Source organism: Megalobrama amblycephala, linkage group LG21 (assembly GCF_018812025.1).
Source record: "Megalobrama amblycephala isolate DHTTF-2021 linkage group LG21, ASM1881202v1, whole genome shotgun sequence".
Lineage (NCBI taxonomy): Eukaryota > Metazoa > Chordata > Actinopteri > Cypriniformes > Xenocyprididae > Megalobrama > Megalobrama amblycephala.
Genome location: NC_063064.1, coordinates 4,589,258 through 4,610,391, shown reverse-complemented (window position 1 = coordinate 4,610,391; position 21,134 = coordinate 4,589,258). Strand labels below are relative to the sequence as shown.

The following is a 21,134-nucleotide window of genomic DNA, read 5'->3' as shown; positions in this document are numbered from 1 at the left end:
ACTGTGCCAGTAGGCTCTCTGTGGCTTAAAGTGTTTGATAGTGGTAGAGTGCACACACTAACGAATGTATCCACACAAACAGCGATTTCTTCTCTGTAATGAAAGCCTCTAATAAAGAGGCCCTCCATTCATGCTGTTTTTAACTCCATTAGTCTTAGCACATGAGATAGCTGCATTAGTACTGGTACTACATGTTGGTCAAAGTCAAGGGTGTCCAATCCTGCTCCAAGAGGGCCACCTTCCTGAGAATTTTAGCTCTGGCAATTATTATATAGCCTGCAAAGCTACTCATAATTGAAAGTAGCTAAACTAATTTGATGATTCAACCTGCTGGACAGATGACTATACCCCTCCTCTTAAAAATTATGAACATTATCAATCCAAAATCTGACTTGTGATGAGGTTTGGAATCATAAATGACAGCTTTTCTTTCTCCATTTCTGTCGCCTGATGGAGTTTGGGTTGCCACTGTCACCTTTGCTTTGTTTGGGTTTAAAAGATGCTTAATATTCAGTTGTATTGCATTATCAATGTCAGAACACTGACACTATTGGATGAGAGCAAAACTGAGCAGGGGTGCGTTTCCCAAAAGCGTTGTTCTGTCAACGTTCTGTCGTTATCGGCATAGTTCGACAAGTCAGTGTTTCCTGAAACCGTAGTTCCAAAGAACATTTGCAAACAATTTCGCAAAGTTGTGTGGTTGAAACTACAGCTCTCGACCTGTGGTTAGAAGCATAGTTTACTGTTTGCATGACATGTGGACCTAATAAATTCTTATCTTGAGCAAAATAAGCAAACTGACATTCAGTAAAATTTATATCTTTTATTTAGAATATATACAAATTTCATATACGTCTTTCAGTTTGTCAAGAGATATAAAATGCCGTTTGTGAAGAGTGTGCATGTGCAAGAAGGAGCCTATGTTTGAGTATGGAAATAAAGCAAAATAACTGAGAAAAATGAGAATTAGTACTCAGTTAATACTCAATGTTATGTCCGTAATTTATAGCAAAAAATCTGGAAAAGGAAACATCTCAAAATGGATTACTAAGAAGTTATTATTCCAACACTTTTGTGACATCATTAACCAATGTGGTTGAATGACAAATTTGCAACAGTACAGTTTCTGGAAACAGTCATGACTAGCTAGTTGATTTCTTGAATGATGCACAATGAGTTACATCATTATACAGGAAAGACTTGCTCCCCTGGAAGATGACACTACTGCTTTACAGCTGAATCAACTTTATTTCATAATTGAAAAATTTGACACTGTTACTGAATTGAATTGAATCAACATTGAACTGAAGTGAGCTGAATAACGACACTATTGTATTCTGCAGAGCTGCTTTACAGCATTTTTTTTTGCATATTTGATGAAGTTTGCTTCATTGTTTGATTGCTATTTCCTGTTCTTGAGCAAGACTTGGGAAATTCTCCTCTACCTAAAGTGTTGAGCCCACATGGATGATGCATCAGAACTATCACCAAACATCAGTGAAGATGAGACAGAGGCCCTGTCCCAAATGGCACAGTTCATGTGCCCTTGCATCCTTGCAGACTTACAATGGCTGCAGCATGTGTGTTAAGTCCACAAGACCGTAGGACAGGGTTTTTAAATTCTTAAATAAACACATCAGAACCAGCTAATCAAGGTCTTTAGGATTACGATTATTACAGTCAGGTGTGTTTGTTTTAGGATTCAACTCTGCAGGTCATGGCCCTCCAGAAACAGAACTGAAAAGCCCAGAAACACCCCGTTTATCATTTTAGGTTTCAGAAGGATGCTCACGAGTGGCCCCTTTGCAGTTGCTATCCGCCCTCAATGCATACTCCACAGTCAAAGCAGCTTTAACAAAAGTATAGAGGAAGACCATGAGGGCTTAGGGTGCTGTTTGGGACTGGAACACTGTGATTTAGCTGATCTATATGTACATGGAAATGATTAGGAAGCCATGATAATAGAGATGCCCAGTGGGCAAATTTTTCCAGGAAGAAGATCGAGAAACAACCTATACATTGACATTTTTACAATATTTGCCCTGGTTTCACAGAGAGGGCTTAAGCCTAGTCCCAGGCTAAAATGTAACAGTAATACTTTTTTTTTTTGCTAAGGCATTTTTATAAAAGCTACTTAAATGGCCTACTCCTGGCTTAATCTAAGCCCTGTCTGTGAAACCAGGCCAAAATATCTCCTTTGCTAAGAGGTCTCCCATCCATGAAATGACCAGGCTGAATCCTGCTTAGCTTCATTTGGAAACCACCTGGGAACTGCATGAGGATATGCCACATTTAAGCCTACCTGGAAAGGTCCTGTATGATATTTAACTATGACATGGCAGGCATTCAGGTGATTTTGGACAAGAGATAAAATGGATTTGCTGGAAAACTTTATATTCATCTTCACTTCCTGATAAATACAGGAAGCGTATTTTGCTAATGCAATGGAAATAAGAAAAAAAAAAGATGCATATTATTAATTGATGCTTTATATCTGTATTTTATCATTTTTGTGTTGTCACTGAGAATAATGGAAAATGTAATTTATTTACATTTGTTTCCTCATAAACCAACTGAACGAGCTCTGGCTAGTTTTAACTGAGCTACAAACTAAATGGTCACATCAACATTATAATTAGAATTCATTATGACAACTCAAACAAATAATTATTTGTTGTTACCAATAGCATCTAGCAAAAAAAGTATTTAGCTACACTGCAAGAATGCTAAAATTAATCCGAATGTCCATTTGCCCAATTCTGAATGTGATGTTTTATTGCAATACAAATTAGCGATGCTACTTTTAAGGCTACATACTGCCATGCATTTACCACTTGCATGATTAACCAAAATCTGTGTACAGAACTAGATTAAGGGGTGTGACAACAGTATGTAACCACAATATGTAAGTCTTAAGCCAGGTTTGCACTGTGCGATTTATAATAGCCCTTTAGGATTGTTGCTTGTCAGACTGTACGAACATCATTCCTCATATCACACTTTGGGATCTCAGCCATCAACGACAGTCAAGACGCATTAAAAACGGATGCGAGCATGAAAACTCGTCCAGAAGTTTTACATCATCAACACATGCATATTCGGTGACTGAGAGCTGCTGCATTACACGTGGGACTGAAATGGTGGCTAACAAAGACATCTCTAGAGTTAATTTTGATCACGGCTTGTCTTGAAAATGAAGACAATTTGACGTTTGTCGCAGGAGAAGTCACACTGCAGGACTGTGTGCCAAATATCCTGGCACTGCCAGAATTTCGTCTGAGGTAAATATTTGATCGCAACGTTCATTAATCGGCTGTCGGTGAACGTCAAACTAGCGATCAAAGACTACAGATTTTAGCCTAGGATTATAGAAATCTTTAAGGATTCTCAAAATTTGTCTCAGACGACCAAATTGCGGCCAAAATTGCACAGTGTGCAACCAGCCTTTAGTTAATTACTCTCCAGCACTGATGACAACGCACTCATGAGCACTCTTAAGTTCTTGGGTTTGCTGTGTCACAGGATCTGGGGCATAAACAGCAAAGCTATATTGATGGTCACTTTAGATAAGTGCTCATATTCCTTGTGTGAAAACACAATGCAGACCTGCGTGGGATGTGAACACTATATCTCTAATTGGTTGAGCCTTGCATTTTTTTAAATCTTAAACATTCTAAAGTATCTAGGAAAGAGAGGAATGGAAAGAGAGGCTCTGTTGCCCAATCCTGAGGGCTTTAGACCCCTCTGCTCAGACAGAGAGAGTGTGTTCACCTTTACCACATTTACTGGTATTATAGAAGTGGGGGGTGGCATTGTAGTGTGCTGCTACCAAGCAACTGAGCAATGCTAATCAAAGTGTTAGCACAGACAGCATGGAATCTGAGAAAAAAATAAATAAATAAAAACTGAAGGCCCTTTGATTCAGTACTTGGAGAATTCGGTTGATTTTTTACTTACTCATTTATTCTTACTGAAAACTTTTTAGATGCACAATTGTATGTTAGAAGTTAAAAGTATTATTAAATTATTAAGTCATATGCTCCAAATAATTTTTTAAAGACATTTAGTAAGTTTGAAATTATTTAGTAAGGGTTGTTCAAAATAACAAAAATGTTCAAAATATCAACCAAAACCTGCCCAGATGTACTGAGAAAGTAAATAGCCAACTGTTGACCATCATTCCAGCACATGTTTGCCCTGTCCAAAAACACAGTCCTAAGCATATCCTTAAACTGTTAGTTCACCCAAAAATGATTATTCTGTCATCATTTACTCACCTTTGTGTCATTTCAAACCCATAAGACTTTCATTCATCTTTGGAACACAAATGAAGATATTTTTAATGAAATCTAAAAGATTTCTGTATGTCCATTGACAGCTACACAACTACCACTTTGAAGCTTCAAACAGTTCATAAATAGATTGTAAAACTAATCCATATGAATTGAGTGGTTTAGTCCAAATCTTCTGGAGACACAATGCTTTATATGATGAACAGATTTAATTTCAGGCTCTTATTGACATATAAACATTCATCAATTCACACATCAGTTATGGTAAACGGAAGCTCAAACATGTTCGCTTGACGTGCGAGAACCAATGAGGTTCATTCTCATGTGTTACGCAGCACGTTTGAGCTTCAGAAATACCTCAATAGCAAGTATGACTGAGTTTCTGTTTGCTGATCAAGGTTTATATGTGAATAAAAGCCTAAATTAAATCTGTTCATCATATAAAGCGATCGAGTCTCAGAAAATTTGGACCAAACCACTCATCGGATTAGTTTTACGATCCCTTTATAAACTTTTATAGACGTCAAAGTCATAGTGGAGGGACAGAAATCTCTTAGATTTCATTAAAAATGTCTTCATTTGTGTTCTGAAGATGAAAGAAATTCTTACAAGTTTGGAATGACATGAGGGTGAGTAAATGATGACAAAATTTTCATTTTTTGGTGAACCCTTTAATTGCAAAACCTTAAAATCGGAGGAAAAATAAGGTTGATACAATTGTTGTCCCAAACTCCTGTGGTATCTCTAAACTTAAACCGTTAAAGGGTTAGTTCACCCAAAAATGAAAATTCCGTCATTAATATTTTTTTTTGTGCCAAAAAATCTAAATAACGACTTTATTCAACAATATCTAGTGATGAGCGATTTCAAAACACTGGTTCATGAAGCTTTACGAACCTTATGTTTCGAATCAGTGGTTCGGAGCGTGTATCAAACTACCAAAGTCACGTGAACCATTGAAATTTCGAAATGTTTCGAAACACTTATGACATAACGAAAGCCTCGTTTACTGAAATCACGTGACTTTGCCATGAGTGCCACACCAGTCTCGAGTCTCGTAGGAGCTCTGGAAGGATAAAAGGAGGAATGACGACAGTGAAGGATAGGATCAGGCCTGGACTTTACTGTATATTGTTGTTTTGTTTCCGTTTATATATGGCAGTCGTCCATGAGGGGCTGCCGCATATAAACAAAAACAACAACAGAAAGTCCAGGCCCGTTCCCCTCTCGTCCTTCACTGTCGTCATTCTTCCTTTTATCCTTCTGGAGCTCCTGGATGTGGGACCTGGAATGGAAGCTTTTTAAGGAGGGGCAGCTGCCATCCATGAGGGCAGGGGCGCTGTTGGCACGGGGGACAGGGGGGTCAGGACCCCCACAGTTTTGAAAAGATAGTAAGTCGACCCCGCACTTAAATGATAAGGGCTGCTTACGTAATCAGATCACACTATATCATCTTTTAGCTTAGAGATATTTATACTGAGACTACAGTTTTCACGTTTCTGTGAGCTTCCGTTCGTAAATAATCAGCTGTTTTGTCGTGGATGTGAACAGGAAATGCACTGTAAAAAAATCCCAGTTTTTTTTAAATTTATAGTTTTTTCAAAAAACGGCAGCTGTGGTTGCCAGAACTTTACCGTAAAAAATACATCAGCAACGTAAAAAAAAATCTGTTAAATTTACGGTAAAGTAACGTATTTCATTAACTGATATAATGTTAATTTACCAACCTATGCGCTCTCGAACGGAGAAACACACGATCTCCAAACCATCGATCAAAGCGTGCTAACGTTTTTTATTCAGTGTGGTACTATCAGCAAACACTAACAGGTACATTAGTGTTAGTAATTTTGAAGTATCATACATTGCACTTTAAAACCGAAAATTTGACACTTTAAGGTGAGGCTGATCTTCAGGTTGACGTGCGAGCTAGATTATAAAGTTTTTGTGAGAATATATATTTATGGACTTTGTTGATCTGTCGGTAATAGTACATCTAGATTATCCTACAGTATGTGTGACATCAAATAAGGGTTAGCACAAAAGTAATCTAAATGTAATCCAAAAGTAGTCAGATTACATTACTAAAAAAGTGCAGGATCTAAGAGATTATATTACTTATTACAAATTTTGTCATGTGTATACTGTAATCAGTAACTGATTACAATTCATAAGTAATCTATCCAGCTCTGCATGTATAGCCAAGTATGAATACTCTGAATTTTTGCTCTGCATTTCACCTATCCAAGTGCGTGCACACACACAGCAGTGAGTACACACCTGAAGCAGTGGGCAGCCATTTTTTGCTACGGCACCCGGGGAGCGATTGAGGGTTAGGTCCCTTGCTCAGTTGTGGGTAATGAGAGTGGAAGAGAGCACTGTTCATTCACTCTCCCCACCTACATTTCCTGCCAATACAGAGACTCAAACCCACAGAGGAGCGTCCAGTACCATCGCACGGCACCGTGAGTGAAAGCCTCTCTGCTGGCTGAACGCAGAGTCACGGTGTGGTCGGGGAACTAAACCAAGATTTTTTTCTCTCTCTTTTCCTCTCTCGATACTCTAAACCCCATGTTTGATTTAAACTGAGAAAGACCAAAAAAAAGTGTTAGGTTGTGCCCCACTCTGCTCTACATCACCTACCCACAGAAGATGCTTCCTCACTCTGTATGTAATGAGTATTACTTGCAATTTAGCAGATTATTTCACCCAAAGGGACTTTAAAGTATGCTATTTTCACAGGAATGTGCACAGGAAAAAGCCAATCAGTCCATTTTTGGCTTATTATCAGATTGCAAAGTATGATCACAGAAGCCATCCTGGACAATTTGCACAGGATTTGTCATCCATGCAAGAGTGTGTGTGTACTGTACACTTGTGTATCCTCATACCGTTTTTGGTTCATAAGCAACTCCCGATGAAGCTCCTGGTGGCTTTTAGAGGCTTTCACTGGATTAATCAGCTTTTTGGGCTTGATGAGATCATCATCTCCTGTCATATAATCAGGTTGAGGAGCGTAACTGGCCAATGGGGGGATCTCGCGATGAGGGTAACCAAATGGATCCCTGTCCGGGTTTCTCGGCTGATGAGGCTGTTCCCATTGAATATCGGCATATGCTGAGGCTGAGGACAGAGAGAAAACAATGTGAGAGGAAGGGTTTTGTTGAAAGGAAATCACTTTTTTCCTTCCTGACTTCTTTTTACTGGGTGCAGAAAGCTAGAGACTGATGCAAAAGAATAACATAAACAGCAGTAAGTGGGATGGTGCAGCATAAAGCCTACATTAGAGAGCCAGCACTTACATACAACACTACAAACAGCCTTGTCTCTGCTCCAGTTTAAATGATTCCATGTAAGCTGAAGCAGGATTCCTGAAAGTAGCAGGTGGACATTCAGGGTGTTTACATTCCTCTGGGTTTGGGAGAAAATTCCTTTCCTTCATTTCCTTCTGCTGAGTGCAGCTATTTGGAGACCACAGACCTCTAACAAACCATCACACACAGACGGAGCACTGATGTGAATTATCTTGACTACCTATATCTGACCCCTAAGATAATTCACTTTAACTATTTTTTTGTAAAACATTTTTGCACTTTCCCTAGAATTTAATAAATAACACCCTCTGGCATATTTCACTCTAAAAATCAAAAGAAAGAAAGATATATTTTGCTTGAAAATGTATATTTTAGAACCATTACGATTTTTTTTTTCTTTTTGTGGGGTGGATTATAATTAATAATTGTCATTATCATAATGCAAAAATGTATCTGAGTTTGTTGTGAAATATTATGTAGTACAATATTTTTGTGAAAAGTCGCCAAAATGCAAATGAGTTTCCTTGTGATAAATTGTGAAAATGCAGAGGTTATTAAATAGTACTGGTTTTTCAGACAAGCTTGTAATTCATCACCACAAAAGGACAAATGTGTATCCAGATTCATAATGCAAGACAGCCCAACTGCATCATGGGTAGAGACACTCCTCTCAGGATAGGACAGATTAAAAGTGCAGTGATCCATGCTAAAGTGACAGCAGATCAGGTGTCATATGCATTGAAGCTTGCTCCGAACAATGCTATGCTTGGAGGAGGAACCAGAGACAGTCTCCACCATTCAATATTAAAAAAGCTGAGCTCAATTCTTAGCACTTCTCAATCAGAGTGCACGAGAAGAGGACAAGGATGAAATGATGTTGATGATGACAGGTAAGATGATGAAGGGAATTCATGCATGTGAAAGTATTTGTGGCCCAGGGTTTGGTATCAGAGGTTAGCAAGTTTACAACCAAGTTTTTTTTTTTTTTTTTCGTTCAAACATGTAAATAAAACCTTTTTCCTTTTTTAAAACCTATATTCTAAGTATTTAATTGCATAAATTAAAGAAAGACTCTTTTGTGCTAAATCCATTTTTTTTAGTTCTTATATTCTCAGTTTATTCTGTTTTACCCAGGTGAAAAAAAGTACATTTCTATAAAGTGCTCTATTTTCACACACTAATTTTGTACTTAATATGCTAAAGATTCTTCTTTAGTACTTCTTAAGATAATCTTAAGAACATCTAAGTGTACTCAACTGTGCTATTTTGAGACACCATGAAATATGAACTAAAATGTGCTTTTAATATACTACCTCTGTATTTAAAAAATGTATTTAGTTACCATTTGTAGTAAACTCTGGGTTTAAATGTACTATAAGTGGTAACTAAACACATTTTTTAAATACAGAGATAGTATATTAAAAGCACATTTTAGTTCATATTTCATGGTGTTTCAAAATAGCGCAGTTGAGTACACTTAGATGTTCTTAAGATTATCTTAATTAGTACTAAAGAAGAATTATTAGTATATTAAGTACAAAATTAGTGCATGAAAATAGAGCACTTTAAGTATATTATAGAAGTGTACTTGTTTCACCTGGGTACCCTATTACAGTATTATTGCTCATACTTTGTAAGGGTAAGGGAACAAACCATTCAAGTACTATACTTTGGCCTGCACTTCGTGCTGCAGATATGAATGATATACCTCAAATGCTTGTTGTGAAGAGGTGTGATTGGATTTATGATGATATTTGTCACCTGGCAGATGATTAAGGCAATAAAATACCTAGAGTATTACATCAGAATATCATAGAGACTTGGTGGTGGGTTCTTTTGACTTTTGACTAGCAACCACCTACAGCAGCAACCATCCAGAAGACCTCAGCAACCACCTAGCAACATGCTGCTCAGCATGTAACCAACAGTACATTGTGGCAGCGCATTTGATACGTATAATATAAATATCTTTCTAAATTCTTTCAGAAAATGTAAAAATCTCATTTTAGATATACAGTAGTTTTAAATTTTGCATAGTTGACAACTGTACTCAAAATTGTTATTTTCACTTCCCCTAGAAACAGTTTCCACAATCATGAAAATGTCATATGCATCAGGAAAATAAAGCTAAAAGCAAATATCTCACAGTCCATTGGACTAATATCACTGATATGACCTTTTTGGTTTATATTAAATGCTGTTAATCCGTTAAAAGAGATATTTCATGTTTGTAAGGATTATGAATCCATAATCACTGGTTGGACAGAGAGTGTGTTGGCACAAGGGAGTCAGAGAGTCTACACAGTATGTGGGCTTATGTAGCTATGGAATAATAAAATAAATATTATATAAAATATAAAGATTCACATTATATTATTATTAAAAAAAAAAAAACTAAAAATAAGTATCTTTACAAGATAAACAATAGAGTCTACATATCTCTTGTTCAGCGGACACCATAGTAACATCACCAGAATACAGTGGGTACGGAAAGTATTCAGACCCCCTTAAATTTTTCACTCTTTGTTATATTGCAGCCATTTGCTAAAATCATTTAAGTTCATTTTTTTCCCTCATTAATGTACACACAGCACCCCATATTGACAGAAAAACACAGAATTGTTGACCTTTTTGCAGATTTATTAAAAAAGAAAAACTGAAATATCACATGGTCCTAAGCATTCAGACCCTTTGCTCAGTATTTAGTAGAAGCACCCTTTTGATCTAATACAGCCATGAGTCTTTTTGGGAAAGATGCAACAAGTTTTTCACACCTGGATTTGGGGATCCTCTGCCATTCCTCCTTGCAGATCCTCTCCAGTTCTGTCAGGTTGGATGGTAAACGTTGGTGGACAGCCATTTTTAGGTCTCTCCAGAGATGCTCAATTGGGTTTAAGTCAGGGCTCTGGCTGGGCCATTCAAGAACAGTCACAGAGTTGTTGTGAAGCCACTCCTTCGTTATTTTAACCTTGGCCAGATCTGTGCCTTGCCACAATTCTGTCTCTGAGCTCTTCAGGCAGTTCCTTTGACCTCATGATTCTCATTTGCTCTGACATGCACTGTGAGCTGTAAGGTCTTATATAGACAGGTGTGTGGCTTTCCTAATCAAGTCCAATCAGTATAATCAAACACAGCTGGACTCAAATGAAGGTGTAGAACCATCTCAAGGATGATCAGAAGAAATGGACAGCACCTGAGTTAAATATATGAGTGTCACAGCAAAGGGTCTGAATACTTATGACCATGTGATATTTCAGAAATATCAACAATTCTGTGTTTTTCTGTCAATATGGGGTGCTGTGTGTACATTAATGAGGAAAAAAAAAATAACTTAAATAATTTTACCAAATGGCTGCAATATAACAAAGTGTGAAACATTTAAGGGGGTCTGAATACTTTCCGTACCCACTGTATGTTTCATTTTGTTTCCTTTCATGCTTGTTCATGCAAATATTGTTTCTTTTAAACAGTGATGGCAAATGAATGTGCTGCAATATCTGTTTGCTGTTAACTGAGTAAACTGTGTGAGCATATATGTGGCAAAGATCAATGTTATGTGCAGGGGGAATGTTGCATCATGGTTATGAAATACAAAAGATTTCTGTGTATTTATTCAGAGCTTCCAGATCCAGCTTCCAGTTCAGTGTGGGATAAAAGTACTTACACATACACATATACATATACACAAGCGCTACAATATGTTTTGTATTGCTACATAATCTGGGGCTCTGGAAGCCTGTCCTTGATCTCATCGATTAGGGATCAGTAACATGGTGAAGAGCAGCAGAGGGTGGACTGTGTCTGCTCTGAAAGTGAATATCCCTCTATTATGGGCATAATGTATTTATCAACATCCTCCGCAAACCCAGGAGTCACACAGACAGGAAAGTCATGGGCTTCTGCTGATCACATCTGAGTCTATTTCCAAGAATCGCAGATGATACATCGTGGGGTTAATTCGATTTTGGGTGTGGCTACAGCAGGTGTTTCCTTATATACCCAGCATAACCGAAAGTGATTCAGTATGGCCTACTATAATTAAAAGCGTGCTAATATGCTAACCCATTCAAGAAATGCTTCAGTAGATGGTAACAGATGGTATTACCATGGCACTTTGAAATACAATGGTCCTAAAAAGTATTTGGAGACTTAAGTCACACTTAAAATGTAACAATTTCATTTCTTTAGATTACAAAACACCATATGAAGTGATGCTCTAAGAACTTCACTTTTCTTTGATATTTAGTGGATGTATGAGGTAATTTCCCCTCAGAATCACAAAGGTCTCCTGAAACTTATTTTTGATGTTTAAAATAGGCTGAATTAATTAATAAACAAACAAATAATTAATTAATTAATTAATAAATGAATAAATAAATAAATAGTTAAGGCAATACTATCACAGTTTAGATTCCTCTGCATGACACCAAATACATATTGTCCTGTTGATCACCAGGAATTCAGCATTAAAAAGACCATTTTTGGAAAAAAAACAAAACAAACAAAAACAAAACAAAACCCTCTGTTACATAAGAAGTTTGTTCCCACATTGGATTGTATACAAATAGAATGCTGACAGTTGTCATGGCGACATCAGCATTCTCAGAGGATGCCCTGGGATCCCATTCTCCCATGGATGTGTGTGTTTGTGTGTGTGGAAGTGTGGTGCTATTTCCCATAATCCCCACTGAATACTGGTCCTTGGCAAGCCATAAAATTTAGGCACAGCTCTCAGACAGGGAATTAGCATTATAAAGGTGCCCAGCAAGAAACAACACAGCAGCCTCTATGGACAATAACACCATGTAACCTATTTCAAGCATCTACATCTAGACTAGAAGATTAGTTTTTATGATGAACACATAGCTTAAAAAAATCTTTTTTTTGCATTATCTTTAGATTGTGTAACTTGGATCATTTTCTTTTTCCTAAGCTATTTTTGTTAGTATAATTACAAAATAGAATATAATAGAATAACAAGAGAACAACAGAAGAGAACATAAGAGACAGACTTAAAGGGATAGTTCACTCAAAATTTTAGCTCCAAACCAGCATGCATGTCTTTATTCTGAAGAAAACACAAAAAATATATATTTTGAAAAATGGAAATATTATATTTGGAATTTTGGAATGAAAGTCATTGGGGTGCATTGATGTTTTGGGCATCACTGACCTCCATAAATATATTCTTTTGTGTTTTACACAAGAAAGAAAGTCGGTAAAACTTAATTTTAAGGTGACTTTGTTACATTGTTCTTACTCAAATAATTACTGATTGATATTAATTAACTGCATGAGTTTGGTTTTGGTTTAGTTACTTGTAGTTAGGGATAATTTACTGCAATTACTGTAGTAATGTGTCACCTTAAAATAAAGTGTTACCAGAAAGTCATACAGGTTTGGCACAACATGATGCTGAGTAAAAGATTACATTTTTTTTTTTTTTTTGGGTGACTGTCTCTTTAAGGTTTATTTCACATACTGTAGAAATTGCTTAATAGACTTCCAAGATATGTTGGTGAAAGGTGTGTTTGTTTAAAAGCTGGCCATTGTGAGATGGATGATTTAAGATAACTGTTCAAATACACAAAGCAGGGTTTATTGGTGTCGATCGTGGTCAGGCAGAAATACATTGTGGACCTTGTGCTTTTCGGCTAAAACAAACATAAAGCAAGATACTGCTGGTAAAACATTACAACAACAAAATTGTGAAAGATGATCCTTCTTGTCACTAAGATGCAGGGATATTGATTTAGCCTATGTTACTGACACCTACAAATTTCCAGATGCTTACCTCCAGCTGACAAAAATACATGCAGAAAATGTCAAATGGTGCATTTCTAATGGCTACCGAAAGAGTTTTTGAAGTCTGTTGCCTCACTGTGCAGCAAAACACCATGAGGAACAAGTTGGGCACTGTGCCCAGAGAAAGCATGGCTCCCTGTTTCTCAGCGAACTGATTTCTTTAAGTGACTTTTATGTCATTCTTTTGCCTTCTTAGTTTTTCTTTCATATACCACAACTTGTTTTCAAAAACATTATACATTTAACCCTGAAAACAGGTTTTTTTTTTTGCATGTGCAAACAAATGCATCAGTGTGAATGTATCTTGATACTAAATATAAAACAGTTATTTATCTGTAATTACTACATTGTAACTGAGTTGTTACATAGTAATAATACTTTGAAACTCAATGAATACTACAACTCTATAAATTCCTTTTATGATAAGAGTGAAAAATGTTCCTATCATTGGTATTCAAATACAGACCCCTGGTAAAGTTTTACTGCACAATACAGCATCATCAGTTCAGCATCCTGTAATCTCAGCCGCAGTCTGTATCTGTCTTACCTGACTTAACAAGCACATCTCTGGGTCTGCTGGGCTGGCCTTCAGGGGGATACAAACTGTGTCCAACTCTCTGGTCCATCCTGCTGTTGTCTGTGTGTGCGTATGTGTGTGTGAGATATCCTACATGTTTATGTGAGGGCCGTTTCTCCTGAGTTTCTGCTGTTCTTCACACACATGCCTCCTCTCTCACAGTGTAAACAGTCATGTGACCACTGGGCATCAAGGCTACGCCCCTCCTGCTCCTCCCAACTTTATTTTTCACACACACACTCTTTCTCAGGAGTCTGATAGGATTAGTGGAGGGCTTAATACCTCCCTCTCTCCCTCTTCTGCTAAATCTCACATTAACCATTAGTCTACCAAGAAGCTTTCATCCTTCACAAACTCATACACTGGGCAATTTAAAATAAATACACATACAGAGAGCACGCAATGTTTATGTTTACATTCAAGATTACATGAAACAACATCTCTGGATATGACCATCAGGTCAGGCTCATCTTAACTTGATAATCCATGGAGTGATTTTTTTTTTCCCCACTGGAAATAGGGCTTCTGTGGGAGATTTGTTAGTTATATAAGAAAAAAATTCAATATTAAAACTATATGAATATGTTAGGGTTGGATGATAGTAACAAAAATGTATACCATGGTATGAGGAAATTCATATTGTAACAGTATATAACAATATAGTTGTTTTTGTCAGAAAAAAAAAAAAAAAATCTATTTTATATATGCTATTAAATAACAATGTGTTATTGGTGCAAACCAAAATTTAAAGCAATCACAATTTCTATTTTGCGATTGATTGTCCCTGATTTTTTTTTTTTTTTTTTTCATTAAAGATAAAAGACTCAAAACTAATATTATAGAAACAGATACTGTAGTTCTGACTCTAAATTCTGTTTGGATGAGAGTTCGAAGTTGTTCAGATATAAGATACATATCAGATATAAGGACACCTGTGATCTGATTATTTAACAAATTAATAATTAATAACAAATTATACAACTGCTATAAGTATGTCCAACCTTACCTGCATACATACAGTACACTCATGTTAAGTGGTATGTAGCTGACTATATAGCAAGTCTCAAATGCTTGATTGTTATAATGTCGAAAAACGTACGTATTAAATGTTCTATAGATAGTACATCCTTATCTGCATATATAGACTATATAGCACTATATAGCAAATCTCGGCAGTGTGATTTTTTATATCGTCACAAAAATATAAACTGTATTATCGCACAGCTTTCTATATAAAGTTGGATTAAACTTTATTCACTTAAATAGAGTGCACATACATATTCACACACATATGTAAAGCGATATATATATATATATATATATATATATATATATATATATATATATATATATATATATATATATAACATATCTTAAATTGCATGATTATTTTATTGCACCATAACATATAACTATATTATCACCCAGGTCTTTGTATATATAAGTTTTGCATACATATAGTATACTCACATAGGGCAATATATACTAGCCTATATAGCTCAACTGCGTCGCAAAATGTAATATTATCGGCCAGCTCTAATCTGCTAAATGTAACTACAGTATAAGGCAGGAAGATATTATAAACATTGACATCATGATTTTCTGTAAAGCTGCTTTGAAACAATGTGTATTGTGAAAATTGCTATATAAATAAATTTGACTTGATCGTAATTCTATATTAAGTGTGCAAGTTTAATGTTTCTTGCCAAACAACTAATCTTTGCATTATGCCTAACATCTGTTAAAAACGGGTTCTTTCTTGTCTTTGCTCCTAGATCAAACGAAGAAGTTTTCAAGGCCAGCGGCACGTGACACATTTAAAAGCCTTTATTATTATTTTACGTCAGGAAGCATGGCAGGAACTTCGGAAGTTTTTTTGACCCAGCCGTGACGTGTCAAGAAACAAGGTCAAAGACAGAAGGAGCCGTAGCAACATTGCATTGTTCCTCTGCAGGGCTGTTGGCCAGCTTTCATTGTTCTCAAGGACGCGTAAGTGTAGACTTACCCGCTCCATTCAGGTGTTTTCCGTTTTTCACACTCTGCTGCTCAATGTTGTATCCCTTCTGATGCGTGCGAGAGAGAGAGACAGAAAAGAGAGAAAAAAGAGGCTTATCAGCTTACAAATATTCACATCACTCTCATCAATCACAGCATTACTGACTTTCTGTCTGCTTGCTCCTTTCTCCAATTGATTTAGGATGTATTATGAGAGACTTCAGTTGTCATGGATCCAGGAAAGGTGGAGGCACATTAACTATGCTTCTGCTGCTGTAACATGAAACCAGCTGTTCCATTGCTTTTCTCTTGCCATGCAATTCTAGGAGTAGCATTTCTATGCTCTAGAAAATAAAGGCACAATCTTAGGCTCAGCAAAGAACCTTCTAAGAACCATTTTTCACAGGTTTTTGAGTTTAATACAGTATATGGTTCTTTAGATAGTTTATAGTTGGATCGTTCTTGAATAGCTCATCCAAAAATCATTTACTCATCATCATGTCATTCCAAACTGTATGTTTTTTCTTTCTTCTGTAGAATACAATATGAGATGTTTAGCAGAATGTTAATGCTGCATTTTGATGTACAACAATTGCAAACAGTAACCAGGGGCTGTCCATCTCCAAAAATGGACCAAAACAACATAATAATAAAAGGCAACGTAAAAGTAGTCTGCATGACTCATGCGCTATATTATTATTATTATTATTATTACAAACCCGATTCCAAAAAAGTTGGGGCACTGTACAAATTGTGAATAAAAACAGGATGCAATGATGTGGAAGTTTCAAATTTCAATATTTTATTCAGAATACAACATAGATGACATATCAAATGTTTAAACTGAGAAAATGTATCATTTTAAGGGAAAAATAAGTTGATATTAAATTTCATGGCATCAACACATCTCAAAAGTTTACCACTGTGTGGCACCCCCTCTTCTTTTTATAACAGTCTGCAAACGTCTGGGGACTGAGGAGACAAGTTGCTCAAGTTTAGGAATAGGAATATTGTCCCATTCTTGTCTAATACAGGCTTCTAGTTGCTCAACTGTCTTAGGTCTTCTTTGTCTTCAATGTTTTCTATGGGTGAAAGATAATTTCAGTACCCGGATGCTTCTTCTACGCAGCCATGATGTTGTAATTGATGCGGTATGTGGTCTGGCATTGTCATGTTGGAAAATGCAAGGTCTTCCTTGAAAGAGATGACGTCTGGATGGGAGCATATGTTGTTCTAGAACTTGGATATACCTTTCAGCATTGATGGTGCCTTTCCAGATGTGTAAGCTGCCCATGCCACACGCACTCATGCAACCCCATACCATCAGAGATGCAGGCTTCTGAACTGAGCGCTGATAACAACTTGGGTTGTCCTTGTCCTCTTTAGTCCAGATGACATGGCGTCCCATTTTTCCAAAAAGAACTTCAAATTCTGATTCGTCTGACCACAGAACAGTTTTCCACTTTGCCACAGTCCATTTTATGAGTGTCAGCCCAGAAAAAATGCCTGCGCTTCTGGATCGTGTTTAGATATGGCTTCTTTTTTGACCTATAGAGTTTTAGCCGGCAACGGCGAATGGCACGGTGGATTGTGTTCACCGACAATGTTTTCTGGAAGTATTCCTGAGCCCATGTTGTGATTTTACAGTAGCATTCCTGTATGTGATGCAGTGCCGTCTAATGGCCCGAAGATCACGGGCATCCAGTATGGTTTTCCGGCCTTGACCCTTATGCACAGAGATTGTTCCAGATTCTCTGAATCTTTGGATGATATTATGCACTGTAGATGATGATAACTTCAAACCTTTTGCAATTTTCTCTGAGAAACTGCTTTCTGATATTGCTCCACTATTTTTCACCACAGCATTGGAGGAATTGGTGATCCTCTGCCCATCTTGACTTCTGAGAGACACTGCCACTCTGAGAGGCTCTTTTTATACCCAGTCATGTTGCCAATTGACCTAATAAGTTGCAGATTGGTCCTCCAGCTGTTCCTTATACATATGTACATTTAACTTTTCCGGCTTCTTATTGCTACCTGTCCAAACTTTTTTGGAATGTGTAGCTCTCATGAAATCCAAAATGAGCCAATATTTGGCATGACATTTCAAAATGTCTCACTTTCAACATTTGATATGTTATCTATGTTCTATTGTGAATAAAATATAAGTTTATGAGATTTGTAAATGATTGCATTCCTTTTTTATTCACAATTTGTACAGTGTCCCAACTTTTTTGGTTTGTATTATTTGTTTGTGTAAAGAAAACCAATATTTGTTTGTGAGTTTTTTTTTCTAATTCTCACATCTCATTCAAATTTGGTGTCATTAGATGCACCAGAATTTAATGATACCATTTGATATTATTGATGCCACACCTATGTTCATGTAACGTTACACAGCTTTTAAATGCCAAGAGGGTGAGTAAATGAACAAATTTAAAGTTTTAAAATTTAAACTTTCATTTTTGTGAGATCAGCATATTGGTTTCTAAGTGTTCTTTCTTAGGTTTTCCTGTTGTATAATTCCATAAAATGTCTTATGTATGTATCTTTGAGAAAGGAAACAAGATGCTATGTCAGTTTCTGACACTATGGGAATGCATCTTTGTGGAACCCAGTGTCTGAGGCACTTGTAAAATCATGCCAATCATTGGCTGACACAGTGCAATGACATCACAAGGTGCTATGCTGACACTAATATCAACTACACCATGCCTGCCTTCTTGTGGTTCGAACCAATTTAAAAACCTAGGCAGTAAAACTAAATAATGTGTCAGTGGGCAAGTGGAACACATCTTGCACAACATTGCTCCCAGTTACTAGTATAACAATGTTAGGAAAAGCCCTGAAGCTTCTATGCTCAAATGAAAATCTCAAACTAATCTGAGCCATGTTCCAAGAGAGTCTAGAGCTGCACGAGTCATAAGCTCCAATTGCTCATCATCAGATCTGATATCCCCATGATCTCAGTCAGTGCGCTGCAGCTGTGGGGCCAAAACTGCTGGGCTGAGAAGCTTGGCTCCCTTCACTCGTGAGCTTTCTCGATGAGAAATTAACTCACACTGCTTTTTACACAAACAAGCGGCTTCCTGGAGAAAAAGAAGTTGATGACGAGTTTTCAGGTGCCCTTCTCATGTGCTGGGGTGCTCCCTGCAATGTCATCGCACAGTGTTGACCAATGATTGGCAGGACTTTACACGTGCCTCAGACACCGGGTTCTGCGAGGACGCATCCCCATAACATCAGCAACTGATGCAGAGTAGAGTTCCCTCAAAAGGGAAGTGACTGAACATTTAAAAAGAGTCTTAAGAGACTGTCAGGGTAATGTTTAGTTTCTAGGGGTGTGATGAGATTAAAATGTGACAAGATTTCTCATCCAGGTGAAAGGCTGTCTCGCGATATTGCATGACGGAGTGTGAGGGTGAAATTAGGATAGAATATGCAACTGCTATGTTTACATTATGCCTCCGTTGTCATTTTAGTTTTTATGGAAATAAAAACCATTTAATTAAGTTGGATAACGGTTGCTTCAATTCCATCCAGCTCATAAAACACGAGCTGCAGAGTCATACATAATGCAGCAGGAATCAGAGTTCACTGATCACGTGATGAGAGTAAGTGAAGATGACTGACAAGACCATGGCGGAGGATTTGTTGCACAACAGAGCCTAAGCGTCTGACAAATGTCTTATCTTATAAAATGCGAGCTCAGCACCGCCGCTCCCTATTCACAGAGTACGCGCAATTGCGTTAGTGAAAGTAAAACGCGGGTGCGCGTTCAAACATGATTTTAATACCCCACATTTTGAAACCGGCTCCTTGATGCATGCAAATATTTCACAATATGAAAGCTATCTTAGGCTGGGCTGTGTAGTTGTAACCATCTCTTAGTTCTGTATCATGAATCTTTGCACTTTGAATATTGAGAGGGTACTTTGATTATGGTTGCACTTATTGTTTGCACTTAATAAGACTAAGAGAAAACTGCTATTCATTTTTATTTATACTGTTTTTATTTTTATGATGAATTTGTGGAAAGGAGTTCAGTTAGTAGGTCAAAAGTTCTTTATGAAATCATACAGGAGAGAAGCCAGTCAGCTGAGATTGAGAACCTTTTATAGTGCTTGAGTATTGTTGTCTTTTACTGCATATGATAATTCATACACAGAAAGGAGAACTGAAATGACATTCATTACAAGATGATTAGTTCAAACATTTCAAATGCACCTGCAGACAATTTTTCTAGTCATGTATTGTGTCATTGAGGATTTCTTGAAAACACTGTGTAAAAATCTTGTCTTGTTCTCGTAAACTCAATTTCGTGTCTCATCTCATGAGCTGTCTTGTCACACCCCTAATATGAAGATATTTTAATGACACCTGAGATGTTTCTGCCCCTCCACCAAAAGCTCATTCCAGCATTGATGCTTCAAAACGTTAATAAAGACATCGAAACATAATCCAAATGTATCAAGTAGTTTAATCCAAGTCTTCAAAAGAGACTGTCAGGGTTATGTTTAGTTTCATTGTCATATATATCATATGTGTCATATACTTTTTGAAGTGTACAATTTCAGAAGGGAATGGAATTTCAATGGAGGGACAGAAATCTTCTATATTTCATTTAAAATTTTTTAATTTGAAGATTTTGAAGATGAACAAAATTCTTATGGGTTTGGAATTACATGAGGGTAAATGATGACATAATAACCTTTTTTTTTTCACAAGCATTAAGATTTCACTTAAAGGTGCCATCCAACGTTTTTTTACAAGATGTAATATAAGTCTAAGGTGTCCCCTGAATGTGTCTGTAAAGTTTCAGCTCAAAATACCCCATAGATTTTTTTTAATACATTTTTTTAACTGCCTATTTTGGGGCAGCATTAAATATGAGCTGATTTATGTTGCTGCCCCTTTAATTCTCGTGCTCCCCGCCCACGGAGCTCGCGCTTGCCTTAAACAGTGCATAAACAAAGTTTACACAGCTAATATAACCCTCAAATGGATCTTTACAAAGTGTTCGTCATGCGTGCGGCATGCATGCATCGGATTATGAGTATGTATACTGTTATATTGTTTACATGTGATTCTTAATGAATTTGAGGCTGTGCTCCGTGGCTAACGGCTAATGCTACACTGTTGGAGAGATTTATA

The 21,134-nt window shown here is 36.9% G+C and overlaps 1 protein-coding gene across 2 annotated transcripts in view; it reads right to left on the bottom strand.

Moving 5' to 3' along the window:
• si:ch211-236d3.4 (protein FAM107B) overlaps positions 1–21,134 on the bottom strand; it is a 47,167-nt gene that overhangs the window by 7,608 nt on the left and 18,425 nt on the right. Inside the window, exons 2-3 of one of the 2 annotated variants that reach the window (XM_048172821.1) lie at positions 15,991–16,048; positions 7,181–7,412 (exon numbers count right to left, since the gene is read on the bottom strand). In XM_048172821.1, coding sequence (XP_048028778.1) covers positions 7,181–7,412; positions 15,991–16,048 — 290 coding nt within the window. Of the gene's footprint in view, positions 1–7,180; positions 7,413–13,955; positions 14,159–15,990; positions 16,049–21,134 lie in introns of those variants that run through there. The other variant, XM_048172822.1, reaches the window with a different exon arrangement.